The sequence below is a fragment of the Haliaeetus leucocephalus genome, unplaced genomic scaffold, assembly GCF_000737465.1.
Source record: "Haliaeetus leucocephalus isolate CR32 unplaced genomic scaffold, Haliaeetus_leucocephalus-4.0 Scaffold598, whole genome shotgun sequence".
NCBI classification, from domain to species: Eukaryota; Metazoa; Chordata; class Aves; order Accipitriformes; family Accipitridae; genus Haliaeetus; species Haliaeetus leucocephalus.
Window position 1 is genome coordinate 63254 of NW_010973034.1, and position 27489 is coordinate 90742.

Consider the following 27489-nt stretch of genomic DNA (forward strand, 5'->3'; position numbering starts at 1 on the left):
GAGGCTCCGGTCCCCCCGAGAAGAGGATGGGGACGGGGACGGGACGGGGATGGGCGCTGGGAAGCGTTCGGGCGGCCGCACGACGGTGCCCGCGGTCCTTCACCTTCGCGCAGCTTCGGGGCGGGGATTGTCTTTCCTTGTTTCGTTTCTGCTCTTTTCGCTGTGTTTTCGTGCCAGACACGCTTACGGAGAGGAGCGGGCAGTAGCGGCGGGATGTCTGTTGCGATGCGAGCTGCCCGAACGTTGTTCCCTTTCAGAGCCCGACTGACTTGTCATCCTTACGAAGCCTTACGAGTATTTTGGTCGTACTTTGTGGCTTTCGTGACACCTCGCTCAGAAATAAAATCGCTCAGCCCAAGAAATTTCTCTTTTTGTCGTTGCTGTTTAAATCCAACTGGAAAAGTATGCGTGTGTCCATTTCGTTTCGGGCAGGCTGGCGTGTACTTCTTGCATTAGTTAACTAATCAGCTGTACAGACCGAGCAGGGGGCTGCAACAGGCACACTGCGACGGGATGTACGTGTATAAAACGCATCCCTGCTTGTGGCAAAAGTCTTCTCACATGCTGGGGGGGTTTGTCTAAGACACAGCATGTTTTAAGGCAGAGCAATGAAGACTCTCACTGCTCTGAGACATACCCATTTAGCTCCAGTTTTATTCATAAGATTTCCATTACACCCACTTCACCAGCTGAATATTCTTTGTCACGTTGACACTACAAATTAAGCCAAACCTACATTTTCCTGCAATACGAGAGCCTTAGTTCTGTAGCGCTGGGCACGAATGATGTGCAGTGTTCATAGCTGGTAGCACATACATATCGATACCCTCAATATGTTGATGATAGCTCACATGTATGAAAATGATGATTGACAAACCAGAGCAGGAAACACCGAGAGCTCTGCACCTGCAGATGACCCGGGAGAGATCTCACTGGTACCTGACAGAGCCCGCACCCTCACATCTGGTTGCTGCGGTAGATTCCCAGTCCGACTGATGCCCTCGAGGAGCCCGAGACACTTTAACACAAACTGAAGTGTGTTTATGCTGTGATTGCGTGAAGCTGTTTCTCCCCCAGAGACCCTGGCTGTACTTTCTGTGCAGGTACTACCAGCATAGGCAACAGCGCGGCCGTCTCTGCAGGTTTCAGTGGCTGCGTAGCATTTTTAAGGGTGACATCTGTGTTTAGAGGAAGCTGCCGAGTGGGGCTTTTCAGTTCTTACAGTCTGCAGCGGCGTGCGTGCATTTGGGCTCTCCCTAACGCTGCTCACACGGGGAATAAAGGTCAGTTCAGGGCAAGGCTCCTACTTGTACAGCGTCTCGCTGGCTCTTCAGCAGGGCTTTTCCTTGCTTATTCTGGGTGACAGATCAGCACTGGTTCAGTGACACAGGACCTGAGGCTCGTTATATCCTTGCTCTCTATCTGGCTTTCACCAACCTATCCAATAATCTTTGAATTTTTTTTTTTTCTCCACGTCTCACTCTTTTCTACAGGCATCGCATCTTGTATCAAAACTGTCTCTCAGTGGGTGCTCCTGTTGCACCGGAGTTACTTGTAGAGGTACCAGATGCTGTCTGACAGGTAGCTGTAGCATCTCAATCTCAACAGGCTTCCTCCAAAGAACTGAGACTTAAGATGACTTTTCTTAGAAGACATTGCTCCAAAAACAGTGACCTCGTGTGATGTTTTCACAGAACCCGATTACAATAATTCATGTCTACTCATAATTACTGCTGCTGCTGAAGAGTTATTATAAAGGTGAGTAAAGCTGAAAATGTGCTGTGTAAATGGGACTGAACTTTGTTCAGTAAGAAATAAATAGTGGTGAAGCCTACATCACCACCCAGCACGCGGAAAGGAGCTGTAAAGAGCATCCCAGGGGCATTTGGCTCCCAGATCTACTGCAGGATCACACATACCTTGGCCATTCTTGACAAATATTTTCAACTTATCTTTAATAAATTCCAGTGACAGAGTTGAGACAGGTTCTCTAGTCAAGCTGTTTTAATGTTTAACCGTTTGTTGTTCTTTTGTCTCCAAACAGCGTATCAGAACAGCCCTGCATGAAAAACAGACATTTCTTTTTCTGTCCTCAGCGGCGTTTGCTGTGTTCTTCTATGAGCCGTATTTGTAGTTGAGGACTTGTCAAGGTTTCTCTGATGGCTGAAACAAACCTAATATGATTCACAAGTCACTTTTTATATTATTTTCCATCTGTTTACAGCCTTCTTAAAACATAAAAGCCACAAAGTGGAGACAATATCCTGAGGATTCAGTAGTGTTAAGAATAAAATCATTGCCTCTTGTGTCTTTCATACAACACTCCTTTCAATCACCCTTGAACGTCGCTTGTTTCCTTCATCACCACATCATGCTGTTGATTCATACTCTGCTTCTGGCTCTCTAAAATCTCCTCCAGGCGTGTAGGGCTTTTTGTTCTGCAAAACTGCAGCCTAGACAGTCCACTGTCTGCCATTTTAGTATTTTTCCCTCTCCCTTTTATTTCAACCTTGAACTAATCCATGATGAAACTTACCTGATTGATTTCAGAGCATTTTTCCAGCTAACGAAGACTACTTTGAATTTTAGCGTATCCTCAGAAGTGCTGATGGCTCTGCCAGGGTGCATTTTCTCATGTTTCGTAAGGAAAAAGAGCCTACTCCTCCCTCCTCCATTCAAATTACTTACTAAAAAAGTACCAAACAGTACTACATCAAATTCTTGCAGACCTTACTTGATCAGCCTTCCCACTATTTCATTTCTGGTGTCTACTGCTGAGTTTGATTTTGTACCTAATGTACAGTAGTTTTACTAGACTCTATTTCCATAGCTGGTTTGAAATAAGATCAGATAGGCCACTGCCCAAGTGCATTCAAAGTCTGGATCGCCCCACTGACTTTTTCCTTAGCGACTAGGCTAGTTATCCTGACAAAGGCAGCAGATGATTATTTTCATGTGATTTGTTGGCAAATTCGCAGTCTCTTACCTCTCCAGTGACCACAAGGACCTTGTATTTACAAAAATAATTCCCATTTTGGTTCATCAGGACAGTGGTACCTCTCCTGCTTTTGTAAGCACTTGAAGATAAGAAGGAAGGTTCAGAAGCTGATGAGGGCCAATGCCCTTGGTAGTCTCAGGTAAATCTCAAAAGGCCACACTGACCTGGCTACATCTAATAAATACCTTTGCACCTGCTGGCATTCCAGCCTGCTGCCTTCTCCCTTTCACTCCCCAGTGTCTCTTCAGTGTTAATACTGTGTAACTTGTTTCGCATGTTTGAAAACCAGATTTTTTTCTTTGTTAGCTGCACAACCTTGCATGTTGCAAACCTCATTTGATTTGTGTTACAATAATGCAGATGCATTAGCATAACTAAGATAGAGCAACTGAGTATGACCCCATTGTTAAATGTATCTGTTTTGGACTTAAATTAGCTCAGTTCTGTACCAACACAGGCAGATTGTTTATTGCAAACAGCGGCAGGAAGGCTTTAGGCGGCTTTTGCCTTCCCTTTTTCTAACTTCAGAACAAAGGTTCACGCACAAATAAGTGACTTTCAAAAATCAAAGTTCTGCTTTTAACAAACAAGTCAGTGTTTTCTTTTTAAATAGGCATTTCAGAAAGACCACATACAAAAAGAAGTATTAGACTAGTCATCAGATCCTAAGTCAGTATGTCTATCTGCTACGGCTTGGCTCAACATGCCACAGAATCGCCTTGCAAGGGAGCATCCCTACCTCCTGACATTGTAACTCTGCTTTGCCAGCGGGCACATTCCTGGGGTTTCCTGCATTATCTGGAGACCTGTCCCCGTGCACTGGGCTTCTTTGGACAGACTGTGATACAAGAAGTTGATGCAAGGAATGACAATAAGAAGTTTGTTTTTCCAATTTGTCTTTCCATTTCACAGAGTATCACAAACTGCACTTTAGTAAGCCTAACACTGACGAAGAACTACACCTTAAAAGCTCCTGTCTTTAAAGGAAGCACTGTCCACAGAACTGACAAAATACAATCTTCCCTAGTAATTTCTTTAAACATTCAGTCATTAAAAAAAGCACATACATATATCACATCCAGTTCACTGTAATTTTATTTTACTATATTCTGTACAATGTACTACGTTCTGTCCAGACCTCTGGGAAGTGATCAATTTATTTATTCTTTTCCCTCCTGAACAAGTGTTCGTACAGATGTATTTATTCTCTTTACTTACACACCTCATTTACATTACACAGCTGTGTTTTTTGTTTAAATAGTTTCATCACTATCTGAACTCATTTTAGCAAGAATTATAATGACATGTGCTACAGTGTTTGAAGTTTTTTTTAATTATTAATTTGTTCCTTGCCTACAAAAAAAAAAAAAAAAAAAAAAAAAAATGCTACCACAGCAGTAAGTCATAGAAGGTTAGCCTTCATGTTCTATGAACACAAAACTATAAAATAGCTAAAACATTCATAAGTATGTACCCAATTCTAGTGTGGTTAAGTCGTTTACAAGATGTGTGTGGAGGGCCTAGCCATCAGAAAATACATGTATTTTTCATGTTTATTTTTACTAGCTTACTGCTACTGCTGAGTATTCCATTACAGATTCCAGAAAGCATTTAGGTATGAAGTATAATGTCACCCTGAATTGTTACTATAGCAGCAACAACTGTGCTCAAGAACATGCAAACGTAAGTGCTGCTACAATTACGTTTTTCCTTAGGCAGGGGAGTTAACTAGCTAAATCTTACCTTCTTCCAAAATTGCATTGTTTTTTAATAACATCCCTGGAAAAAAGTGAAATAGTATTTTTATGTTAATTTTCCCTGCAAGCTTCAACTGTATCTCCTCTGTACCTTTCATGTTCCAGTTCTCCACTCATTGATGCACATTAAAACATCTACCTACAGAATCTAACTGCATAATGGAGATTTATTCAAGCAGTTTTCATCTTCTGCTGTGCAAATCACACCATCACTTTTCAGAGAACTGCTCTGCCCCCAGGTTTGGTCAGAGGGGTTTGTTTTGTTATTTTTTAATTTCCGACAGTGACCAGAGACTAGATTCCTGTTCAGTTCCACAGCTGTTCAATTAGTAGCCTATGCATATTATGAAATTTTAAACAGCAAGGAGTAGTAAGTACCAGATCCAAAAGCAAGAGATTAGAAGGCGGCTCCTGAAAAGATGGAGAGTCAATCATGCATAAAACAGGAATGCTGACATAGTAAGCACATGAATAAACTGCATCTATGTTCAGACCAATACTAGTTGTTAACTTTTCAGATTATATTTTAAACTCTATAGCTTCTCTAAGGTGGATGAATGTGTATCCACTGTAGACTTAAAACCCGTCTTGATAGAAAGTTGGCTCCAGCACATTCCACCGTAACTGGTATTCTACTACAGTAAATTTTATAATCCTTGCTTTAGTCTGTCCTCAGAAATGGAAATTCCTGTTGAATTCTAATGCTTAATACTCTGCATTTTTGCAACCAGCTAAATATTCCATACATGCAATTAGTACTTATGTACTAACCTTCCTATGTATGCTTAGGTGTTACAGAATTATAACATGTAAAAATCTAGATTTGTTGTGCTGGCTAGTTATATAAAATGCTTCCGGCTTTCTAACACAAAGCGGTAATTGTTCGGGCATCTTTGCTTTCAATAGCTTATATAAGACAATAATTCTAACACTTGAAATACAGCATAATATTGCAAATGCAGAATGTTTTCATATCCTTAGTCATATTAAATCTAGGTTGTTTTTATTTACTTACTTTGACTAAGCCACTTGTTAATGGCATACTCGTATTTTTGGGGTTCCTTTAACCAGTCTTGATGCCACCTAAGGTTGGCAATAACATCTGAGTAATTCTGACCCAAACTTTGTTTCCAACTGATGAACTGTCTTTTGTTATACTCCTGAACAGAAGAAGAAACCTTTGGGTAGTTTACTATAGAGCGGAGTATTTTGTCCAAGGAATGTACAATTACTGGGAATTTTACTGCAACATTTGTTAGCTCATCTGGATCGTCAGAAAGGTCTGGAACAAACAAAAAGTCAGTTAAGAGCCAATTTGCATTTAATTAAATTAATGAGTCAGTTAGGACATAAAAGTTGTAACATACCAAACAGTTGTGGAAGTACTGAATGGCCATCTGAGTATGTGATATATTTCCACTTGTCAGTTCGAAGCATGTACATGGAAGCATTCACATTGCATCCGTGGAACTCACTCAACACCCATGAGGGCCGAGGCCCTCTGGGTGACAATTCATTTTCAGCCTTTCCACGTAGCAGCGGTATGAGAGAATATCCACTGAGGTTCTGCGGGACAGGAATTCTTGCTATATCTAGGCAAAGATATACAAAGTCAAAATGCTACTGCAGTTACTGTTAGCATCAGTAGGCTACAAAAAGCCTAATGTAATGCTATAGGTTATCTGAACATAAATGCTATTACAATAATAAAACTCGCATTCCTAATTATTCTCCATCTAGAACACAAGAACCCCAAAATATGCAAATAATAATAAAAAAAAAAATCTTTAAGGAACTTTCCAAGGTCAGCTGCCCACCATCTTGATCAGAAGCAGTGCCAGCTACGTATAAGTCAATCTTTAACAGATGTTAAAACCAATCGCGACAGCCTCCAGTGATGTGTGGTGTGCTTTTTGTTTTTTTAATCACGGTTTTATAACCACTCCCTTCTGCTCTGACCACCTCAGGCAAGAGGAAGAGATTGTCATAGCATGAAAGGACCCTAAAAGCTCCATATCCAACATGGTCTAACCATTCGTTTCTTTGATCATAATAGTGCTAAGCTCCTACCTAGAATTCTTTATCACTGGATAACAAAACACTTTACAAAAGGTCGCCATTATGGTTATCACCTATAACCGGTGGGGAAACGGAGGAACAGGGCCACTTGCTTCTCTGGAGATACAGATGGTATCAGATGTGGTATCAATACAGTGCACATAGAGAAAATACTGGATGACTCTATAGCCTACTAGACGGCCCCTAGAAGATGCTGTAACTTGAATAAGCTCCTCAGTATCAACTTACATCACAAGTGTCTCTAGCTCCCAAAGATCAGGTCAATATTAAGCAGTTGCAAAAATCTCTCAGAGACATTCTGAAAAACATAGTTGAGAATCCCAAGGATGTTACCTAAACTTCAGCTTGCCCTAAAAACAGGGTATGACAGTACTAGTATTTTTAATCACCCTACTGAACGTAGCATATAGTCATTCAAAATTCAACACTTTGCACTTCACAGAGCACCGTGGTAGTATTTTATCTTGTGTTCTACACCAAGTGGTGATACTCAGTGCATGCAGATTGCCCAGAGGTGACTTTTTCCTTCATCGGCATGTATCTTGCTTTTTCTCCTCTGGTTCTACAGCATATACACCTGTCATTAATCTGTAGTTCTTCCTCTAGTAAATAAAAAGGCCAGCATTTGACTAAGCACTAGTAAGACCTGTAACATGTAAACCCAGTAGCTTTCAGTGTGTGGACTGAAAACTTGAACAAATACATACTACATTTGAACAAAAGAAAAAGGGATATAGGCCTTCCTCTTCTGTCATTCTAAACCAGTAATGCTATTAACTGCAGTAACTGCATTCTCCACATGCAAAGAATGCTCCAGGCTGGCACCTTCAGTAGCTCCTGCTTTTCCAACAGAGATCCAAAGATACTTCCATACAGACCAACAAAGCCAGTGCTGTCGGGAGGAAAGGTTATGCTACATCCTGTTAAAAAAATGGAAGAGCTGTTGCACTCCTGGCTGAGTTATCCGTTATCACACAGATTCTTCTGGAATCAAAACATCTGTACCACACTCGCTATACGGTGCACCTAATCTCAAAGTCAGTAAAGGAGGAAGTACTGAGCAAAGCATTTGGATGGCGTCTTAAAGAGAGATTATTGCCCTGAGACAACGCAAAGCAAAGGGATTACATTTATCATGAAAAAGGAGTTGAAATCTGTTTCCTCACTAGTCAGCAGCAGCATGCAGCCTGAAGAGATAGTAGATGACAGAGATGATTCTTCATGCTTTCACATTCATCTTGATGTATGTGCCTTTTTTGACATTCAGATTACTGGAAAGGGGAACTGCCAGAACAGAAGGAAAGGACTTACAAACTCAGAGTTCTGGGAAGAAAAAAAGGAGGAAAAGAACAAGAAGGAAGGATGTTAAACCACCTGACCAATTATGTTATTTGGGGAAAAGGCACAAAGAAGAAGAAAAAAAAAAGAAGATGTTTTTAACTCTTTACATATGATACCACAACTTATTTAAGAACCATACCTAATACAGATTACTTTATATATATAAAAGATTTGATATCAGAATTTTGAAGAGAAAGCTACTCAGATTATATCCTATTTTCAACTGGATAACTGGTTCAAAAGTTTTGAGAAGTGATAGGCAAATAAATACCTTCTGTTCCATTTTTAGAAAATCAACTTAATACAGGAAAGGATTTTTCACTGGCATTTACTGCTAGAAGTACAGTTTTATCTACTGCTCCACGTTCTTTCAGGCAACTGCAGCATACACATGACACTTCTTGCAGAGCAAGCTTTGCAGATTACCTTGAAAAGGACATTTTTCTGATCAGTAGCCTAAAAGATCCTAGATGAAGCCTCGAACAGTGGTGCCACCTAAGGTTTAATTCCAGTGAGATTCATCTCTTGCATGATTTATCAGAGGTAACTACTCAAAAATTCACTCTTAAAAGTAATTTCCATCTGTGTATAAGTGATTTGATGTCAGTCCTTTTTATTTGATTGTCTGCGCCATAATGAATATTTGCATATCTAAGAAGGTAAGAATGGACATCCTTTATCGTATCTTATTATGCTTCCCCAGATCAATTGTATATTTCCTGTACAAAGTCTTTATCACATGTTTTCCATGTGACCCTTCATAAAGGACATTCCTTTGATAAGCTAATGAACCTGCTATGCTTTCAGGTTTTATCTCATCTCTGGATGCATTTACACTATAATTTCTATAGCAAACTGTTAGGTATGAAAGCTAGCAAGGATTACTTGTATCTAAAACACATCTGATTAGTTTTTATCACTTTTTTTTTAATAACAAATACTCCTACATATAATCATTCACTGTAATTGTGTTGATGACGGAAACAGTAGTAAGGAACATCAACAGCTCCTTTATTTAATTTTTACATCCATTTTTTGCATTTTTTATTAAGTCCGTGTATATGTTCCACAGATAAATTGTTGTCTCCTATTGTGTTAATACATTGCCTCACAAAGTGGAGACATAATACAAATGCATAATAATAGTAACTGGGAAAAAAAAATTTCATTTGAAATTACTGAACTCACCAAGCATAGTAGGATATATATCCACAAGAGATACCACATTTGGTATTTGCTGCTGTTCTTTTATGCCTGGCCCCAAAACTAAAAGAGGAACATGGGAACTTCCTTCATACATGCTCATTTTATAGAACTGCCGGTGTTCCATAGCAAGTTCTCCATGATCTGCAGTGAATATAATGATTGTTTTTTTAAGAAGCCCAGTATCTCTCAGAGCTGAAATAATCTCACCTGCAACAAGAAAAAGATGCTGAAAAGGCTATGTTCACAATATTCCTTCCAACTTCTGTACCTGCAAAGCAGCATGCAAACTCTCTCTGCTACAGAAGGCAGAGGCCAAAGCTTTCAGCCCAGAATAACATACAGTCGTCAATAAGTTGCAGGGGTCTGCCTCCCAGTGAAGTGTGGAGGGCACTGAACACAACCATAAAAATTTCAAAAAGCAAGGATGCACCACAGGACAAGCTGCATTTTTGCTATCGTCACTTTTGTTTAATTTCTAGTATAACTAATAATAGTTATTTCAACAGCAGTAAAATAGGTCAGCAGAAGTCCTGACATTAGATTTAGGGTGAAGGACTCTTGACAGTACCCACCTTAAACATAATCAGTGGAAATTTCTCCTTCCTTTGCCTACATCCCCACAGAAGCCTCTTGCACTGACATTTGTGCAGTGAAGACAGGGCCAAAATCAATGAATTTGGTAATTAAGCAAAGCACTTACACATCTTTAATGTTAAAACAGAAAGATGATTCTTGCTTAAACAGACTAGTTAAAAACTTAAAATATGTTAACAAATCAAACCCCAGTGCAGTTACTTTGCAATACCTTCACTCCCTAAAACTGTCAGGCTCCCATTGATCTCTTTTTTGTTCACAAAATGTGGAAGAGTAATTCTGTGTCTTTTAAATTACTTTATCATTCTAACATTGCTAAAAAAATTAGCTTATTTATTCCTGAATTTCATAGTAGAATGCAAGGAAATTCTTATTCTTTTATGGTCACTTTTCAAATTAAGAAATAAAATACTGTAAATGAAGACCAATTTGCATTACAATTTTTATGTATGTAGACCTTACTGCAAACTAGGAAGAATTCTGAATGCCTAGTTATTTCTTTTTTTTCTTGACTTTCAGTAATATGCTGCTGAGGAAGACTTCAAAGGTAACCTTATGGTTTAGTCTATGTATAATAGCTGACATCCAGTCTATGCATTTGAAATCAATCTCCAAGGAAACTGCTTATGCCCTAAAGTTTATCTCTCCTTCCAGCTCTGCTTTGCTGGTCTGTCCCCTTCACAGATGTTTCCATTATTTCAGTTAGCACTTAATCAAAGAATATTTATTTCCTCTTGTAAATGGGTCAAGCAACATTTTGCTGCAGTTACTGGGCTTTTGCACAGTCTTTTGACTGGTAGTTGTGATTACTTTTCAGAGTGCTCTGAATTCACCTTGCAATAGCCTCAAAAGCTATCCAGTTATTTACAACATCCATGTGACTTACTCCCAGATCTGAATTGTGGTTTGTTTTTTTTTCTTCCAGAGGACCAGCCCCATCAGCATTTTCTTAAAAGTATCAGAACAAGAAAACCCACTGTATAATGAAACATTACCTACCCAGCATGGCATCTGTCTCTGCACACATAGCATAATAAAATGCTCTAATATTTCTCACTTCTTGCTTTGTAAACTCTCCTGTGCAATTCTTCGTGTAAGATGAGTAATAGTCTATTGGATGCATCTCTGAAAGAGAAGACCACTTGGGAATTTTAATAGCTTCATAAGTTACCTAAAAGTAAGAGGAAATTAAGGTTACTTTAGCAACTGAATTAAGCCATTTTTTAAAAAACAGATTTAATTTAAAACTTTTTAGCACAAATTCACAGTTCTCCATTTGTGGTCCAGGAAACAGCAGCTGCTTATCTGTTACATGCTGCTGCTACCTTCCTCATGCTTCCCCTCTGCTTCCACAGGTATTAAGTCATTTTAAGAGAGCTATAAAAATCAGCTAGAAACTAAAGCTAGAAGCCAGAAATACGTGCTTTACCAGCTGATGTCTTTTAAGAGAGATAGCACAGAACAATCTTCTAGAACTGTATTCTAGAGCAAGTACAGAAGTATTGGCATAGTGTCTCATTAACTATAGGATAACTATAAACCGTATGTATCAAAAAGATCATAGTTATGTGAGCCTACAGAACAACATGGAAATTCACTTAGACTGGAAAGGTCTCCAGGACAGTGGATGACAAGCCCTGACATCTTGATAGAAAGAATTCACTACATTAGTCCAACTTTCTAATACTTTTCTATTTGTTTCCACAGGTGTCACTCCATTTTGTTATAAAGTGTAAGATCAGCTTTAAACTAAAAAATAGGAGCCAATCAATTACAAATAAGGCTAGGTTTGTATATTCGAACTGGCATCCTTAGAGATACTGTGTGCTGCAGGACTAGCTTTAGAACCTCAACGTTTGACATACACATTTAGCCTAGGCAGTCATTCTTGTAAGCTTCCCTTAAGTGCTGCATTTAACAGAGTTAATTACTTCCAGGTTGTAGGCTTAAAGCACAAATTACCACAAAGCGGAGAAGATGTAATCTCAGTATGGAAAACTTAAGTTGATTAAATAATAAAACCACATCTGTTGCTCTCGTTTACATCTGAAAATCTTCTCTAACTGAGCTGAGGCCTAGACAATGGCACAGCAACGCGGTGCCTGTGCAGCACCCTCCCAGGGCTGCAGCCACAGCTTCCCTCCTGGGGCGGCCCCCAAACACAGGCAGCACTGGTTCCTGATAACCTGAGACACTTATGGTCCAAGCGGCTCCACGCAGCACAAAAGCGATCAGACCAACGTTGACCCTAGAAGCATTACATCTCTGTTTATTGGTGTAGCAATTTAAGTGTCAAACCCTACTGAACCCCATTTGGTTTTGCCCCGAGGTGCGGCATAGATAATGAAGAGCTATCTGGGGAGCTACTAGTGTACTGCCTGTCTCTCGAGCACATGATGTATCTTCAACCACCAGTGCTGCTATGGCCATGTGTTCCAATACCCACAAGGTTCCAGTCAATATTCTCTCTTGAGTTATCTAGCAGATGTATTAAGTCATCTAAACAGTTGGTAAGACGGCAAGAGTTCAAGTGCCCATAGGGATAAAACCTGGCTTTGTAATAGTCAAACAGGCATACCAAAACCCAAGTTTCCTTAGGCGCTGTAGAAAATAGGCTGCAAGAAGAAATCTTGGAAGATAAAATAATAGCAGACAACTGCTTCAGTCATCTCCCTGTTGCTGAAGGTCTTTGGCTACATAAAGTCATATTTCAGACTCCTCAAATGGCATTTAGTAGTTGCGTAAGATATAATGGAAGCAAAAAGTGTTCCTCTCCATTCACTATTTGTCAGAAGACTGAACCCTTTTCTACAGGAGTACAACCTAGTTTGTAAGGATTCACAAAATCATAGTCCCTTTGTCTGTCATAAATCATAGCTAGGAAAGAAGCCACATGCCCTGAAAAAGTGCCAGCTTGTGCAAAATACAGGGGACCATCTCCCTAGCAACACAGGGTTTCACAAACATACCGTGTTGATACTCCATTCTGTATTAGACCCCAGTAAACATATAATTTAATTCAAGTTCTTCATCTATGCCCTCAAAACTTCTTCACGAGATTGATCTCTGTCATTTTCAAAGACTGTTTCTTCCATGGCCAAAACACAGATACATTCCAGAAGAATCAGTCAATGGCCCATAAATGGTACTATGTGGTTCACATAACTGAGTGTGTGTATGTAGTGGCAGAAAGGACCTCAGCAAACTATAGAGTTTAAGTACTCTAACTGGACTAAGGATGACAAAAATTTGTCAGAGATGTTATAACTCTGTCTGTGACTTGGAAAATGGTACCCCCACTTCCCAAGACATGTCTAACCTAGCAATTAGCACCTACAAAGTTTTCCTTAATATCTAAGCTACATCTTGCTTTTTGCAAATGAAGGTTTTTTCCCCCCTGCTCTTCTTCTCCCCAGAAACTTCTCACCATTCCTAGAAGAAAAAAAACCACAACCCTCACTATTACAAAGTAATTCACATCTCTCAACCTTCATTTGTATATCCTTTTTTCTAAGTCTTTGTATTTTTGTTGCACCTAGATAAAGAGATTTTGCAGTTCCCCAGTAGAAAAGGCCAAATGAGTTATAGAAATTGCATATGGTTTTTTTTGAAGTAAGCATAAAGTCTTTTCAAACCTAATTCTCAGTTCTTCAGCTGCAGAGAATCTTAATGCCCTTATGCAGTGAAAGCTGTTGTAACCCATTTATATTTTTATGACAGATAATGGCACCTGGAGACCACACAAGACAGAGAAAAAATTTTCACTTCTTTGGAACTGAGTGCTATCTGCTAGCTTTCCACATATGGACATAACGGGACTTTTCTGCACGCTAAAAACATCTAAAAGCTACAGCAGCATGGAGAGAAGTTAACAGAAAAGAGACTTCTGCTGTGTCTTACTACTTCATGTTCTAGGTTCACATTGTAGAAAAAGTCAACCTCTCACTATAAAGCTCAGACAGGATGACTACATATAGCATCATTTGTAACAAGCACAATACAGAATGTTATAAACAATGAACTTCAGACCATTACTGAAAAAAAATTACAGCCAAGTAGAGCAACAATTTCATTCTCTGTTTAATGTGCTTCTAGCCACTGAACTCCTAATTTCTTTATTGATTTAGTGACTACTGCTAGCAAACAGTTTCCTACAGCAGAGAGAAATTCTTCACTTCTATTTGCTTAGCCTTCCATCAGAAATCTAACATCTCATCCAGGTACCTTCTTACTGTGTACTGAAATATCAGAACTGGGTCTGACTTGAAAAATCACATGAGGAATAAAATACTGTTCATAATAAGTAAAGTTATAAATAAATTTATATTTAAACTTTATCTCACATACCTTTTCAAGCCAATAGGGAGATGTTAAAAATGTAGAGGATCCAAAATTTTCTCCTGCATAGGGTGATGGATATGGGTGTGGTAAATTTAGTCCCAAGTAAAGAACAAATGGTTGAGTAAGGTTAATGGCTTCTTCCTTTATCCAATTTACTGCTTTATCAGTATTCCGCCAATCTGCTTCCATCACTCTGACATGCTTCCTATCACCAGTAAGATTTACCATGGGTCTCCCTTCTTGCCGGAGCAGGAAGTCAACATCCCTAGTCCAAGCTTCTACACGGTTACTGAAAATATATACACAAGATACATACTCAGTGGAAAACGTTTTCTTCACTTTTCCTCCAAGTCAAAAGAATTCCTGAAGAACTTCCGCTATACTTGTAGCTGCAATCTATTTGTAATTTCTACATAAAGGAAAACTGTTATTCAATTGATCAATAGCTATTGTGCATCTATTTTATACTCAAAGGTTTAACCACTTTTTTCTGCTTCTGAATCTTCTTTCTTGTTTATTATAACTTCATATCAGAATGGTTCTTCTTGCATCTACAAAATAGTATTTAGAAATAGCATGTCCATCTTATTGACCCTGCTCCCCATTCTGGCATGGATTCACATACTATTTATGTGGTAAAGAGGGCCTTAGATTTTTGTTATTTGAAAAAGGCCCATGGGAAATAAGTTGCCTGGAGAGGCTGCCTTTAGAAGCAATGTTCTGGTTTTGGACTGTACTATTACAACATTTTAAAACACTATCACTTGGGACAAAAATCTGTAAGAGTGATTTATCTTGTAAAATTGCTTTTAATGTAGTTGATAAATGCTATCAAGGAAAGGGAATAACAGAGGAGAAGGGTACAGAGAAAGCAAGAAAGGGAAGAAAAAGGCAACTCTTTAATGATGAAATATTTTTGGAACAGATTTTCTAATAAACATAACAATTGTTGCCTCTGTAAAACACTGAGAAATCTGACCTGCAGTTTCTTTGCCAGAGTGAATGACACCACAACTGCCATAAGCAAGGGCTGGGAGGAAACAGCCCATTTAAGACCTTGACTAATCTTCATTTTGTTCATGGCAATTTCAATATAACCAAACAAATTATAAAAAAAAATATGAAACTGCTCAACGTTTGATCACATACTTTCATCAAAATACAGCATTATTGTTGTTTAAAGAGCATCTAACCAGTTTTGCCCCCATAGGAATTTCACCATTGCACTTTTAACCTCCAGAAAAAATATTCAGAATTATCTGTAACAACAATTTTGTTTACTGTTTCAAATTCTTGTTTAGACTCACACTTTCAAGGTAAACAGGCTGAAACAAATTACTTAGAAGAAATTAAGGTAGCATGTTTCATAAACGTTAGAATGAAATGATGGTAAAGGGTGTGTGGGGGTGTATGTGTGTGGGGGGTGTCAAATTGCATCTAATGTCATAATACTGACTTACACAGAAAAAATTATTATGTAGGCCATAGGCCAGTCTGACTGTCCAATCAGATTGAGGTCACGATCAAGTAAAAAAAAAACAAAACCCAACCCCCCCAAAACTCAAACAAAAAAAACCCCAAATCCCATTTCAGACCCCTTCCACATTCTGGAGCAACAATGGAGATGTTTTGACACATCCAGGAGGAAAACTAATCCTCAGGCAGAAGAGGAGAAACAGATATGCTGAAATAATCTTCAGAAAGCCAGGTGGAAAGTTGAAAAAGGGGGCAACACTAGATTCAAATCTGGGATTTAAAAGGAAAGAGCAAGGACTTGACAGATGTATAAAAGCTTCAGAAATTAATTCCAATTTTCAACACTTTCAATGCGAATGAAGGGGGACCCTATCTCCTTTGCCAGCAGACAGTACTCCAGCAATTGTAACAAACATACAATGGAAAAAAAGCTGATAAATGAAGGATGGGAATACAACAATGCAACATAGAAGATAAAGCTTAATGAACTACCATCATTATTAGCCCAAGTGAAAGTAATTACATGACAGTCAGTAGCTACATCTATTTTAAATTTTAACTGAAGACAGCCACCAACATTCAAAAGGACATATGGCAGTCTTTTTGACAGGAAGCAGAGGCTTCATGCATTCAATAGTCCAGAGGCTGAAGATCCAGCTCTTTCTCTCTGCTAATATGCATTTCTTTGTATGCACTTCCTAGAAGTCCCCTTCTCAAATACCATTAATTCACAGCTATGAATAATTATGAGTGAGTCACATTCAAATCGATACTTAGTAGATTTCACTATGTATTTGTATTTTAAGATACATAAACTTCCGCAGTGTTAGCAATGCACTATTTGCAATAGGTTAGGACAAAGCAGAATCAATTTATGTCACACATCTTAAATGTTGCAGCAGAAAAGTCAACAATTCTTTTTTTATTAGGTAAATATGGGATCAGGGAACAGAGGTGGTTTTGTTGTTTAAAGAAACAACATATGTGCTTAAGAAAAGTTTCTAAAGAGATAATACCACCTGCTAAATCTTGCGTGAGCTGAACTTTTCTATATCCCTTTGCTAGTCTCCTCTTTTACAAGAAATTAAAACAGCAGGACTTTTAATTATTTCCACAATGAACAGGAACCTTTGTTATAACTCTTCTACACTATAGATTACTTAATTGGCTACTTAGGGTTTTTAAATGTCTACACAGAAGCCATGCCAGGAACGAGATGTGCTTTTTTTCTTTGACTGAAGAATTGTATTTGCAGTTTTCATTTTTTTGAATTAAAAACTGTGTAAACTGCCATTTTCAAATTCCTCTTGTGTAGGCATGGAAAGGCTGACTAACCATGTGTTTATTTTCATTTATTCTCAACCCCTACCCACACTTACTCAAATAACAGTAAGGGCTTGATCCTGTTAAGTACAGATCTCAAACTCCCAGTGAAGGGAGAGTTAGAACAAAAGTATAAAAAATTTGCAGCAGTTGGAAATGTAGAATACAAGCCTAGGACAAAAGACAATTAAAGACTGCAACACCATAGACTTCACAGTATTTTTCTGTTATCTTTGAAATGCCTAAGAATTCAGCCTCATGGGACCAAGAGCTATGCAAACATGATGTGATTATATGGTTACATCATAATTTCTGTTTGTGAGACTTGAACCCTGTCACTAAAGTAGATGAATCTATACATGACAGAACGAGAAAAATCAGAGTACATGACTGTAACTCTACTGATACTGGTGCTGCTACAGTTTTGCAAAACCTTGAAAGGTCTTAATTTATTTCTCACCCGTGGAGACTTGTAACAATATTTAGAATGGTATCGATAGAACCATTCAAATGTGACAGTACCAGACAAAATAAGTATGAAAGGAAGGTTAAAGTAATGGCGTGCATTGACAGCAAGGAACATGAATGACATCAGCAGAACAGGTCAGTACCGAAGAAGGGGCTGTGAGTATTTAGATCACCGTACAGATGACTTGTCAGCAGCATCCTGATAGCAGGATGGCAACCAGGTCCTTGTGCACTCTGTGTGCCATTTCTCTTCCTGTTAGTCCAACAGAAGAACAGAATACAGTAAGATAGCCGCAATAAGGAAACAAAAAGGCTATTTGCCTAATGTTTCTGAAGACTAAAGTAAGCAAGATTTCAAGGCAAAGTATCACACTATAGCAACTTTTCACTCCTAAAGATTGTAAAACACCTATGCAAAATGCCATTTCATCATTGCCAGTGAACAGAAAAATAGGGAAGACCTCATCAGATAACACCCCTTGCCCTATCACATGCCAGTAAACCTGTTCAGACTACTTGAACATGAATCTTAGCGAGTATGGTTATGGGTATGAAATTGTGAGTTGGCAGAGTTTACCAACTTAGAAAGTTAAGCAACATAAAAATTATGTTCCTCTTCTACATAGTCTCTCTTTAAGGTTTTCTTTGCATTAATTCCTACACAATAACATTTATTTGAGAACTAAGCACCACCTGTTTGTTCAGCTTTGCACTCCCCATGTGAAGGCCTTTGTACAGAAGCCAGAATTCACCTACAGTCTTCAGCTCAGGCAAATGAAAGCAAGGCTTCTGTAATCCAGACATTTATACGCAACAAACCTTTTTTTCAGTGCCACCTTTGTGTTCCAGTTAACATAGGAACAGCCAGGAACTTCTTCAATTACTTAGAGCTGGTCTTCTTTAAACCTGGAGTGACTTCAGATTAGAGATAAACAGTTTCAATGTTATAAAACATTTCTTCTATCTCAGTGAAGGGCAGGGTGAGTGCATATTATATACTATTTAGACAATGCCGAAATTTCTCTGCACAGAAGTGATTCAGAATAAAAGTGTAAGGGTCTGTATAATACTGCAGGTAATTTTTATCTCTCAGAGTAAGTTTAATTTACTGAAAATCTATTCTAAAAATGCTTAAGAATGATGCACACACAGAATAATTTCTGTCTTGCTTCATTACATAGAACAAAATCTCTTCTTAAAGAATGGTCTGTTACTGGCACTTTACAGTATGCTGTTAACACTATGCTCTTTTGAAAAGTGTGAATGCCTGAGGCAGTCACAACAAACCATGTCTACACTACAATAATATAAACATCTGTAAGCATTCATCTTTATATTCAGTTGTTTCTTGCCAGAGAGGAAATTTTCCCAACGTTTATATAAGCAAGCACAAAGAATCAGAATAATACTACAGCAGATGACTTTTTAGTATGTTGTACAAGTAATTGTCTCTTACTGGGAAAAAAAAAAGTTTTAAGAATAAGGCAGAATAATGCAGCCTTCAGAAAAAAAAAATTCAAAGCGTAAGACCAGAGGTTGAACACCAATCTGTTCATAGTTAGAAGCTAAGTTACTGAGAAGAGCTGCAGAGAGAGACAAGAGAGAAGCATCAGTAGTACACAAATATGTACACTGTCTGGTAAAGTTAAGCAAACATGAAGTTTTTGCTGTAAGTCTGTATTTGAATAATCTTTTACTTCCAATGTAGAACTGGTATATGAAAGAATGGAAAAAAAAAGCTTTCTTTTCTTTTTTGACAGTCTTAAACTGGAGAGGAAATTATTGCTTTGGCCAGATTCTGAAGTGGATACTATTTATAAAGTATTCCGTAGATAAAAAGCAGTGGGTATGTGTCACGTAGTATTAACTACTACTGTGACCTTTCAACTTGATTGTTCATTTTAGTGAGGGAAGTGAGGACATTTTAAGTGACTCTAACCTGTTTAATATCAAATAAAAAGCTACTCTTTATTATTATTATTTCAACAACAGACATCATTATTAATCAGTGCATCTTCATAAAAACTACACAGAAGGAAGACACTGTATTTTGTCCCAACTGTCCAGATGCACTATGCTTATTATTTTTTGAACATAATGCAATTCGTCTCTAAATGTTTAAGTATTTTTTATAAATTGCTGTAATTCTAGTCACATTTTTTTTATAAGAAAGCTTTACAGCATAGGAAGTACAGCTGTATTGGGTCTGTGTGGCAAGGTTTTGGTAGCATGGGGGTGACAGGGGTGGCTTCCTTAAGAAGCTGCTAGAAGCTGCCCCCATGTCCACTGGAGCCAATGCCAGCCGGCTCCAAGATGGACCCACTGCTGGCCAAGGCCAAGCCCACCAGTGACAGTGGTAGCGCCTCTGGGATAACAGATTTAAGAAAAAAAGCTGTGCAACAGCAACTTCAGCCAGAGAGAGGAGTGAGAATGTGTAAGAGAAACAGCCCTGCAGACCCCAAGGTCAGTGAAGGAAGGGGAGAAGATGCTCCAGGCACTGGAGCAGAGATTCCCCTGCAGCCCATGGGGAAGACCATGGTGGAGCAGATCTCCACCTGCAGCCCGGGGAGGACCCCGCGCGAGCGCAGGGGAAGAGTGAGGAGTCCTCCCCCTGAGGATGAAGGAGCGGCAGAGACAAGGCATGATGAACTGACCACAATCCTCATTCCCCGTCCCCCTGCGCTGCTGAGGGGGAGGAGGCGGAGGAAATCGGGAGTGAAGTTGAACCCAGGAAGAGAGGGGTGGGGGGAAGGTGTTTTAAGATTTGGTTTTATTTCTCATTACCCTACTCTGATCTGATCGGTAATAAATTAAGTTAATTTTCCCCAAGTTGAGCCTGTTCTGCCTGTGAGGGTAATGGGTGAGTGATCTCTCCCTGTCCTTATCTTGACCCACGAGCCTTTTGTTGTATTTTCTCTCCCCTGTCCAGCTGAGGGGGGGAATGATAGAGCAGCTTTGGTGGGACCCTGGCATCCCACTGGGGTCAACCCACCATAACAGCAAAAATCTGTGAAAACATATTACCTTCAAAAAAACCCAAACACCTCATGTTTTGTGATGGTAGATCTAATATTCAAGTATTATCAAAAATGTTTCTTTGTTCTGCCTTTCCTACACTGCTAGTATAATGAAGCCTGGAAGTCTCAAGGCAAGGCAAAAATGGTTTATGAATTTCACTTAGGGAGCAATACCAATGATGAAAAATAATCTTCATTCATGTCAGGCAAAATCAGTCTTGATATTCACCTTCCAGCTACAGGTAAAAGCCAAAAGTGCATATGCGTGGGATGCGCTTGCTTCTGCAGAAAGTTGCAGGACAGACCCCTGCTAGGTTCCTAACACAATTTCTTTCAAATTAAAGCTACTACCATTTCAGTCAGAGACAGAAACCATTTGCCAGACCATTACATGATTTATTCACTCCTGTCCATTTCATAGCAGGAAAATCTGATTACCTTACTGAATGATGTCCGGAAGTATAGTCCAATTTCCCATACTTTTGTGTGTGGTAGCCATGCTTCTGCATGAGATCCATCCACGTTACATAATCTGGATCTAGACCTTTGAAGTTATTCCAAGACTCTGTTAAATGAGTGAAAAGACCACTCCACATAGCTGGGGGAAAAAAAAAAAAAAAAAAAAAGAGAGATACGGTTTTTGACAAGTAAATGGTACTTCCTGTCTAAAGTTGAATATACTTGTGTCCTGGTTTCAGCTGGGATAGAGTTAACTGTCTTCCTAGTAGCTGGTACAGTGCTATGTTTTGAGTTCAGTATGTGAAGAATGTTGATAACACTGATGTTTTCAGTTGTTGTTCAGTAGTGTTTAGACTATAGTCAAGGATTTTTCAGCTTCTCAAGCCCAGCCAGCAAGAAGGCTGGAGGGGCACAAGAAGTTGGCACAGGACACAGCCAGGGCACCTGACCCAAACTGGCCAACGGTGTATTCCATACCATGTGACGTCCCATCTAGTTTAGGAACTGGGAAGTAGGGGGCAGGGTTTCGCCGCTCGGGGACTGGCTGGGTGTCGGTCGGTGGGTGGTGAGCAATTGCCCTGTGCATCATTTGTACATTTCAATCCTTTTATTACTACTGTTGTCATTTTATTAGTGTTATCATTATCATTATTAGTCTCTTCTTTTCTGCTCTATTAAACCGTTCTTATCTCAACCCAGGAGTTTTACTTCTTTTCCTGATTTTCTCCCCCATCCCACTGGATGGGGGGGGAGTGAGTGAGCGGCTGCGTGGTGCTTAGTTGCTGGCTGGGGTTAAACCACGACAACTTGAGAAGGGATCAATCTTCTCATTATTTTAGACGTAAAAAAATCCACATTGTGATGCAAGAGAGCAGGGAATACAAGGTATTACTCTTCCAAATCTTATTTTCATCATCGATACATTTATAACACATAATAACAACACTTATTAAAATAATCCCCAAAATCGCAGGAGAAGGTCCTATCTTTCCAGGTGCTGTGCAATCATTAAATCAAGGTTTTCTGCAGATCAGGAAATGCTCTTTTTGATTGCAGAAGGAAAACGCCATGGTAATACAGATGCTGATGAAGCAGTCATGTATTTACATGTGTTGCAGAGTATTATCTCCCCTTACTTCAGTTATATTTTAATGTGAATTTAAAGTGAAGTATGTTTGTGGAGGGAATTAGAGTATATCATTTTTATAAATACTATATGCCCTCAGTTTTATCCTTTTTAGGTAATCTACTTCACTACCAGCCGTAGAAATGAAGTGATATTATTAAAGAAGAGGCCAAGAAGAAATGAAACCAAGGGAAGCCTTGCAAAGGAACTATAAGGAAAGTTTTTATTAGCTAATTACTATGTTTCTTTGCAGCTTGTTGAGAATTGTTCAGTCTTCCCAATGAGAATTTAAAGTCAAAGGGAGTCCTAAAATCAAACTAAGGTGTTCTATAAGCAATGGAAATACCCTGTAAGCACAGTGTGTCAACCCCAACCCCATACCATGGTAATACTCCCACTTTCCCCACCCCAAAGTCCTCCTTCCCACCATCTCTTCTAGTATTGTCCCTGACACCTCCATAACAGATGTACCCTCAGTTCCTTGCAGGTCTCCAAGCTACTGGCTAAACAAGAGGTGTCCCACTGGTTCAGAGCTGCACTTGTGATGACTGACCAGTGGTCATGATGATGTTGATGGACCACCTAACACGCTAACATGCAGCCTCTTCCTCACTGGGAGCACTATCTGCTATTTTCAGAAAAATTCTTAAAATTAAATAACCTAAGACAAGGTTATCGTTCTCAGCAACAAAGACTGTCTGAAAGACTCAGAAATCAGGAAGGAAACAAGACTGATGGCATGTCCATGTAATCTCACTTAAAACATGACCTTGAGAAACAGAAAAGGGGGCTAGGCTATCAATAAACAGAATACTAAACACTAACACTAAATTTGACAGCCTGTGTCTGCTGCAGTCAGTTCAGGTTGCTTCTTCCAATGTATGCTTGAAAGAAAGGGGCATCTCCCTTTCAGCTATAGATGAAATTTTATTTACATCACCTCTGGAGGGTCTTTGCAACAATTGAAAAGGCTAGAAATCTTTTAAGATGCAACCTTTGATTCAAGACTATAGTTTCGTTCTAACTTCCCAGCAAATTCTGCATGTGTGAAATTGAACACAGGACAATGATTGCAGCAAGTAAAGAAAAATACTGCACTATTCAATTAAGGCTATTGAAGGATACATTATGTATTTAATAGAGTGTTTGGAATAAATGTCATCAGAAGGCAATGCTAACAGGCACTGATTTATTCAGCTGTTATTATTTAATATTTTTTCCTGAGAACAGGAAAGAGATTTATTAATTTTGTATTGGGAAAGGAGAGTAGTTCTGAATGCAGCTTCAGCACTGCAGCAGACAAACTGACAATTTCTCTACAAATCCTGAAGATTTTTAAAAAATACTGAAGCTTCAGTGGAGTTTGCAAAAGGATTTGGGAGCTCATACACAGCTGGAAAAAGGCGAACAAAAAAAAATTACAGAAGAAGCATAAGCAACAGAAAAGAGAGAGATCAAACATGAGAATACTGTATAAATTCAGATACAAACTAAAAAAATGGGTCTTACTGAAAACCAAAACAATTCCCCCCAAATTAAATCCTTTTAAATTTCCCATCATTACCACATATTTAAATTGACATGCGCAAGTATTTATCTGATGTTTTACTTGGTCCTACCTGCACGCGAAGGACAACAAATTGGAGAATTGGTATAGGCATTGAGAAAGACAGTGCCATATCTTTTCATAAAATTTATGAAAGGCAAATCCACGGTCTGATTTCCTGGATAAAATGTCAAGCGTCCATCCTGCAATCAAACAGAGAAAACCAGTATATAAACAGCATTAACCCAAACTACTGGCTGCATTAATTCACAGATTTGTTACTTTGAACTTGTATTACTCAAATGTTGCCAGTTCTATTCAGGCATGGAAAATAAGGTGTTGAGAAGCTTTAATTAGATCAATATAAAATGGATTACTTATGAAAAAGTGTAATGTAAAAGATAACTGGACTTCTTCATAGTAAAACTACTTCCTTTCTACCCCTGTACATACTTTAATTTCCAAATTTTGCAGGAGTAGGGTCCCACCATGAGGCATTCAACAGGGGTAGGTATGGTGAATGATGAAAAGGAGTCAGTCTGAATCCCGGTGCAGATGTGTGCACTGGTACACATTTCTGTGAAACCAGAACTGATCTCTCATCCTTTTCCTCCTTTTAACGGTTCACCCACACTACACTTCTGTGAAACTTATTTACTGTACAAAATTATGATGATGTGAAACCAGGTTTCATGTAGACTGCCCTGTTTCAGGTCACTCTTCTTCCTGTCACTTTTATGTCTTTCCTTGGTTCAGTAAGATGTCTCAATTCAGCCCCAGCCTTACTGGTCAGCTCTTTGATGAAGACTGTTGACATTGAATCTGCACAGTTTTAACAGATCTCCCAACCAGGGACATTACTCAGATGCCTACATCTAAGTAGCCCTCCTCTAGACTTGTGACAGAAGCAGAAACACCTTAAAGGATGGGTAGCTTAGAAGTTGTGTTTTGCACAGCATTAGTTTGCAAGAGCATGTAAGCAGGCAGACAAGAAGGCCAGAAGAGTGCATTGAAGTCCAGTTACAAATTCACCAGCTACTGGCTCATTTGTTCCAAAGAACGTACAAATTACCACATCAGCCTCTGCACAATAAACGCCAGTGTGCAAATTCTTACCGCTAATCCACATACGGGCAATAGACCATCCTACCAAGTTACTTTATATTGTTTTTATTAAGTGAGAATAGTTCCTACATGAGAAACCACAAGAGAAACCACAGCAAAACAGCTGGTATGCGATTGCTTGTAACCCTGCAGCAACTTCTTTGTGTCCACACGCAGCCTACCAGCATCAGCAGCCTACAAGAAATGCTTTCCACACCACACATTGAGCAAGCCTCATTTGGCACAACGGGTTCTGGGTGTCTGCTGAAGCTAACAGTCATCATTACATGACATTAAGTACAAAATGGCACTGTGGCTTTTACTGTAATTTTTTTTGTTATGTGGGAAATCTTGAAAACAATTATTTAGTGAGATACTTCCTCTTCAGCAGAAAATATTCAATGAACGACCACTTTGCTCCTGCTGAATCATAACCAAAAATCAGCAGATATGACCAATGGTGAATCACTGGAGTTTTATTCAACTAATAAAAACTCCATGACTGCTTCAGATGGAGATCTCTGATCATCTACTTCAAAATGTGAACAATATGTACAGTCTCAAGGGATGCAGGACCAAGGCCTTACCTTCTGTAAAATTTCATCTTTAATTAATAGTACATTTGAAACGGGTACAAACACTTATCGGACATCTGAGTTGCAGCGAAAACTCCCAAGGATAACAGATAACGCTATTAGTTTAGAACAAAACAGGTAGATGGATGCATGAGTTCTGAGAACTGCTAGCCTCTACAGTTTTTAATTAAGAAAATCCATTTTTCTTGAAAGACTGTATTTGTTTCAAAAATAAGTGTTTGAAACAAACACTTATTTAACATAATATTCTCCTGTATGAAACATTAGACGAGCTTACATGGAAAGAACAATAGCTTCCTTCTGTCTTCAGCTTTTCAAGAATACAGATCAGGCAATGTAAGACCCCCTACCAATTTCCTACTATGCTGTTTCTGCACATTAGCAGACATGTTTCCGAATTTTCTCTTTCGTTTTACTAGTTGAATTTTCTGGAGTAATTTGTGAGAGGACAAAAAAAAACCAACATCAAAAATAAGTGAGAGCAAACCTGAAGAATTTACAGTCTGTGTTACTACTGCTTCCATTACACGATTCCCCAGGGGTAGGCACTAATCATCCAAGTGAGAATTTACAAAGAATACTACACATAATCAGATTTTGCAGGGTTTCAGAAAGATCCCAGAAAACAGAGTTAAGCAGAGCATAATTTTGCTCCACAGCAGGAAATAATTCTTACAAATTACTGAAATATTTTAAGATTACAATTATTCTGTCATTGTTTAAAGTATTTTAAACATGAGCACTTCATTACCTCACTAAGCCACCCAGCCATTGTTCATATACTAAGTCCACAGTCAGAAACAAACGTCATTTTCTTCACTCTCTAGAGTTTAAGCCAGGGACGGCATGCAGAAGAAAATGATTACCTCCATTTGTTTTCTGGCAGAAAATACTATTGGATAACATGGCACTCTAGAAAGAATCACTTCATTTGGCACCAGTACAGCTAACTGTGGCATTCCAGCACCACACTGTAGTGGACAACTACACAGTAAACCGGGCCACTGGAGGTCAGAATATGATAAAAGACTGATCCTCTAATTTTGTACTCTACTACAAATGACTAGAACAAGCATTCAGTAGAACAAACGGGAAATAAAGCTGCAATCTGCAATTTGAACTTGAAAGGAACTTTGGGCTGAAAGTGCTCTTTAGAAAGTACGTGACTGATGTGTCACCCTGTCAACAACATATTCACAAGTTTCTCCAACCAAGATATTGTTTGTTTGAACAGCTGGAGACAAGAGTTCATTCTTTCGATACTGGACAGACAGGTGACATGTCTATTCAGTGAAAGAAGCTGCTTTAACAGGCTGAGAAGCTGAAAGCTCTATAGCTATTTCTGGAAATCCGCTCTCCAAGAACTGTGTAGGACTTGAGGGTTTTGGAGTACCTGCGGCAATACAATTATTCTGAGTAACACAAGCAAGCACATTTCATCCAGGAACTTGACCTGCATTGCAAGCATGCCCTGTGAGAAGTGCAGCAGTTAATGTGTGGCAACAGCAGAAAGCTGGCTCTTCAAGCAAGAGGTCACTGCTCTGGACGCCAGACACAGTCCAGCATCACTAAGAAGAAGATTTCTGTCACACTTGACAAAACAGGTCTGAGTCTTTCATAGACAGCAATACTCACAACAAAGGAAGGCACACTTTCAGATGAAAGCCCATACCTTTCAACAGCCTGCAGGACTTAAACTTTTTTTTCCCGAAAAACTGTTAGTTTGACAGGACCCAACTCTTCCTGTTCTCTACTAGCAATGTAACCAAAATGGTTCATCTACTTCTGCCTTCAAATCCATCTCATAAAAAACTTATGCAACACAATGATTCTTTTAATGTATTCTTCTTCCTGTGCACTATGCAAATACGATACTTTTCAGAAACAGCATCTTGTTCTTAATTGTTTTTGTAAGAACATCACAAACATCTGGGGTTTTGTCTTTCATTTTTGTAAGGGTTACCCCACTAATCCCTATAAGATAGTCCTGAGAATCTTCCTGTTTACAGGATGGCATACGGCAGCTTTTTTAAGATTTGTTCCCAGCTTCTGCTCCCC

General features: G+C 39.0%; 1 protein-coding gene across 1 annotated transcript in view; it reads right to left on the reverse strand.

The window, feature by feature from the left end:
• Positions 1-4352: 4352 nt before the first annotated feature.
• The window catches only part of ARSK (arylsulfatase family, member K), a 23506-nt gene continuing 369 nt past the window's right edge, over positions 4353-27489 (reverse strand). Inside the window, exons 2-8 of the mRNA XM_010578082.1 lie at positions 23805-23934; positions 21039-21198; positions 14323-14605; positions 10975-11146; positions 9364-9588; positions 6123-6347; positions 4353-6037 (exon numbers count right to left, since the gene is read on the reverse strand). Coding sequence (XP_010576384.1) covers positions 5763-6037; positions 6123-6347; positions 9364-9588; positions 10975-11146; positions 14323-14605; positions 21039-21198; positions 23805-23934 — 1470 coding nt within the window. The 3' untranslated portion in view covers positions 4353-5762. The remainder of the gene's footprint in view (positions 6038-6122; positions 6348-9363; positions 9589-10974; positions 11147-14322; positions 14606-21038; positions 21199-23804; positions 23935-27489) is intronic.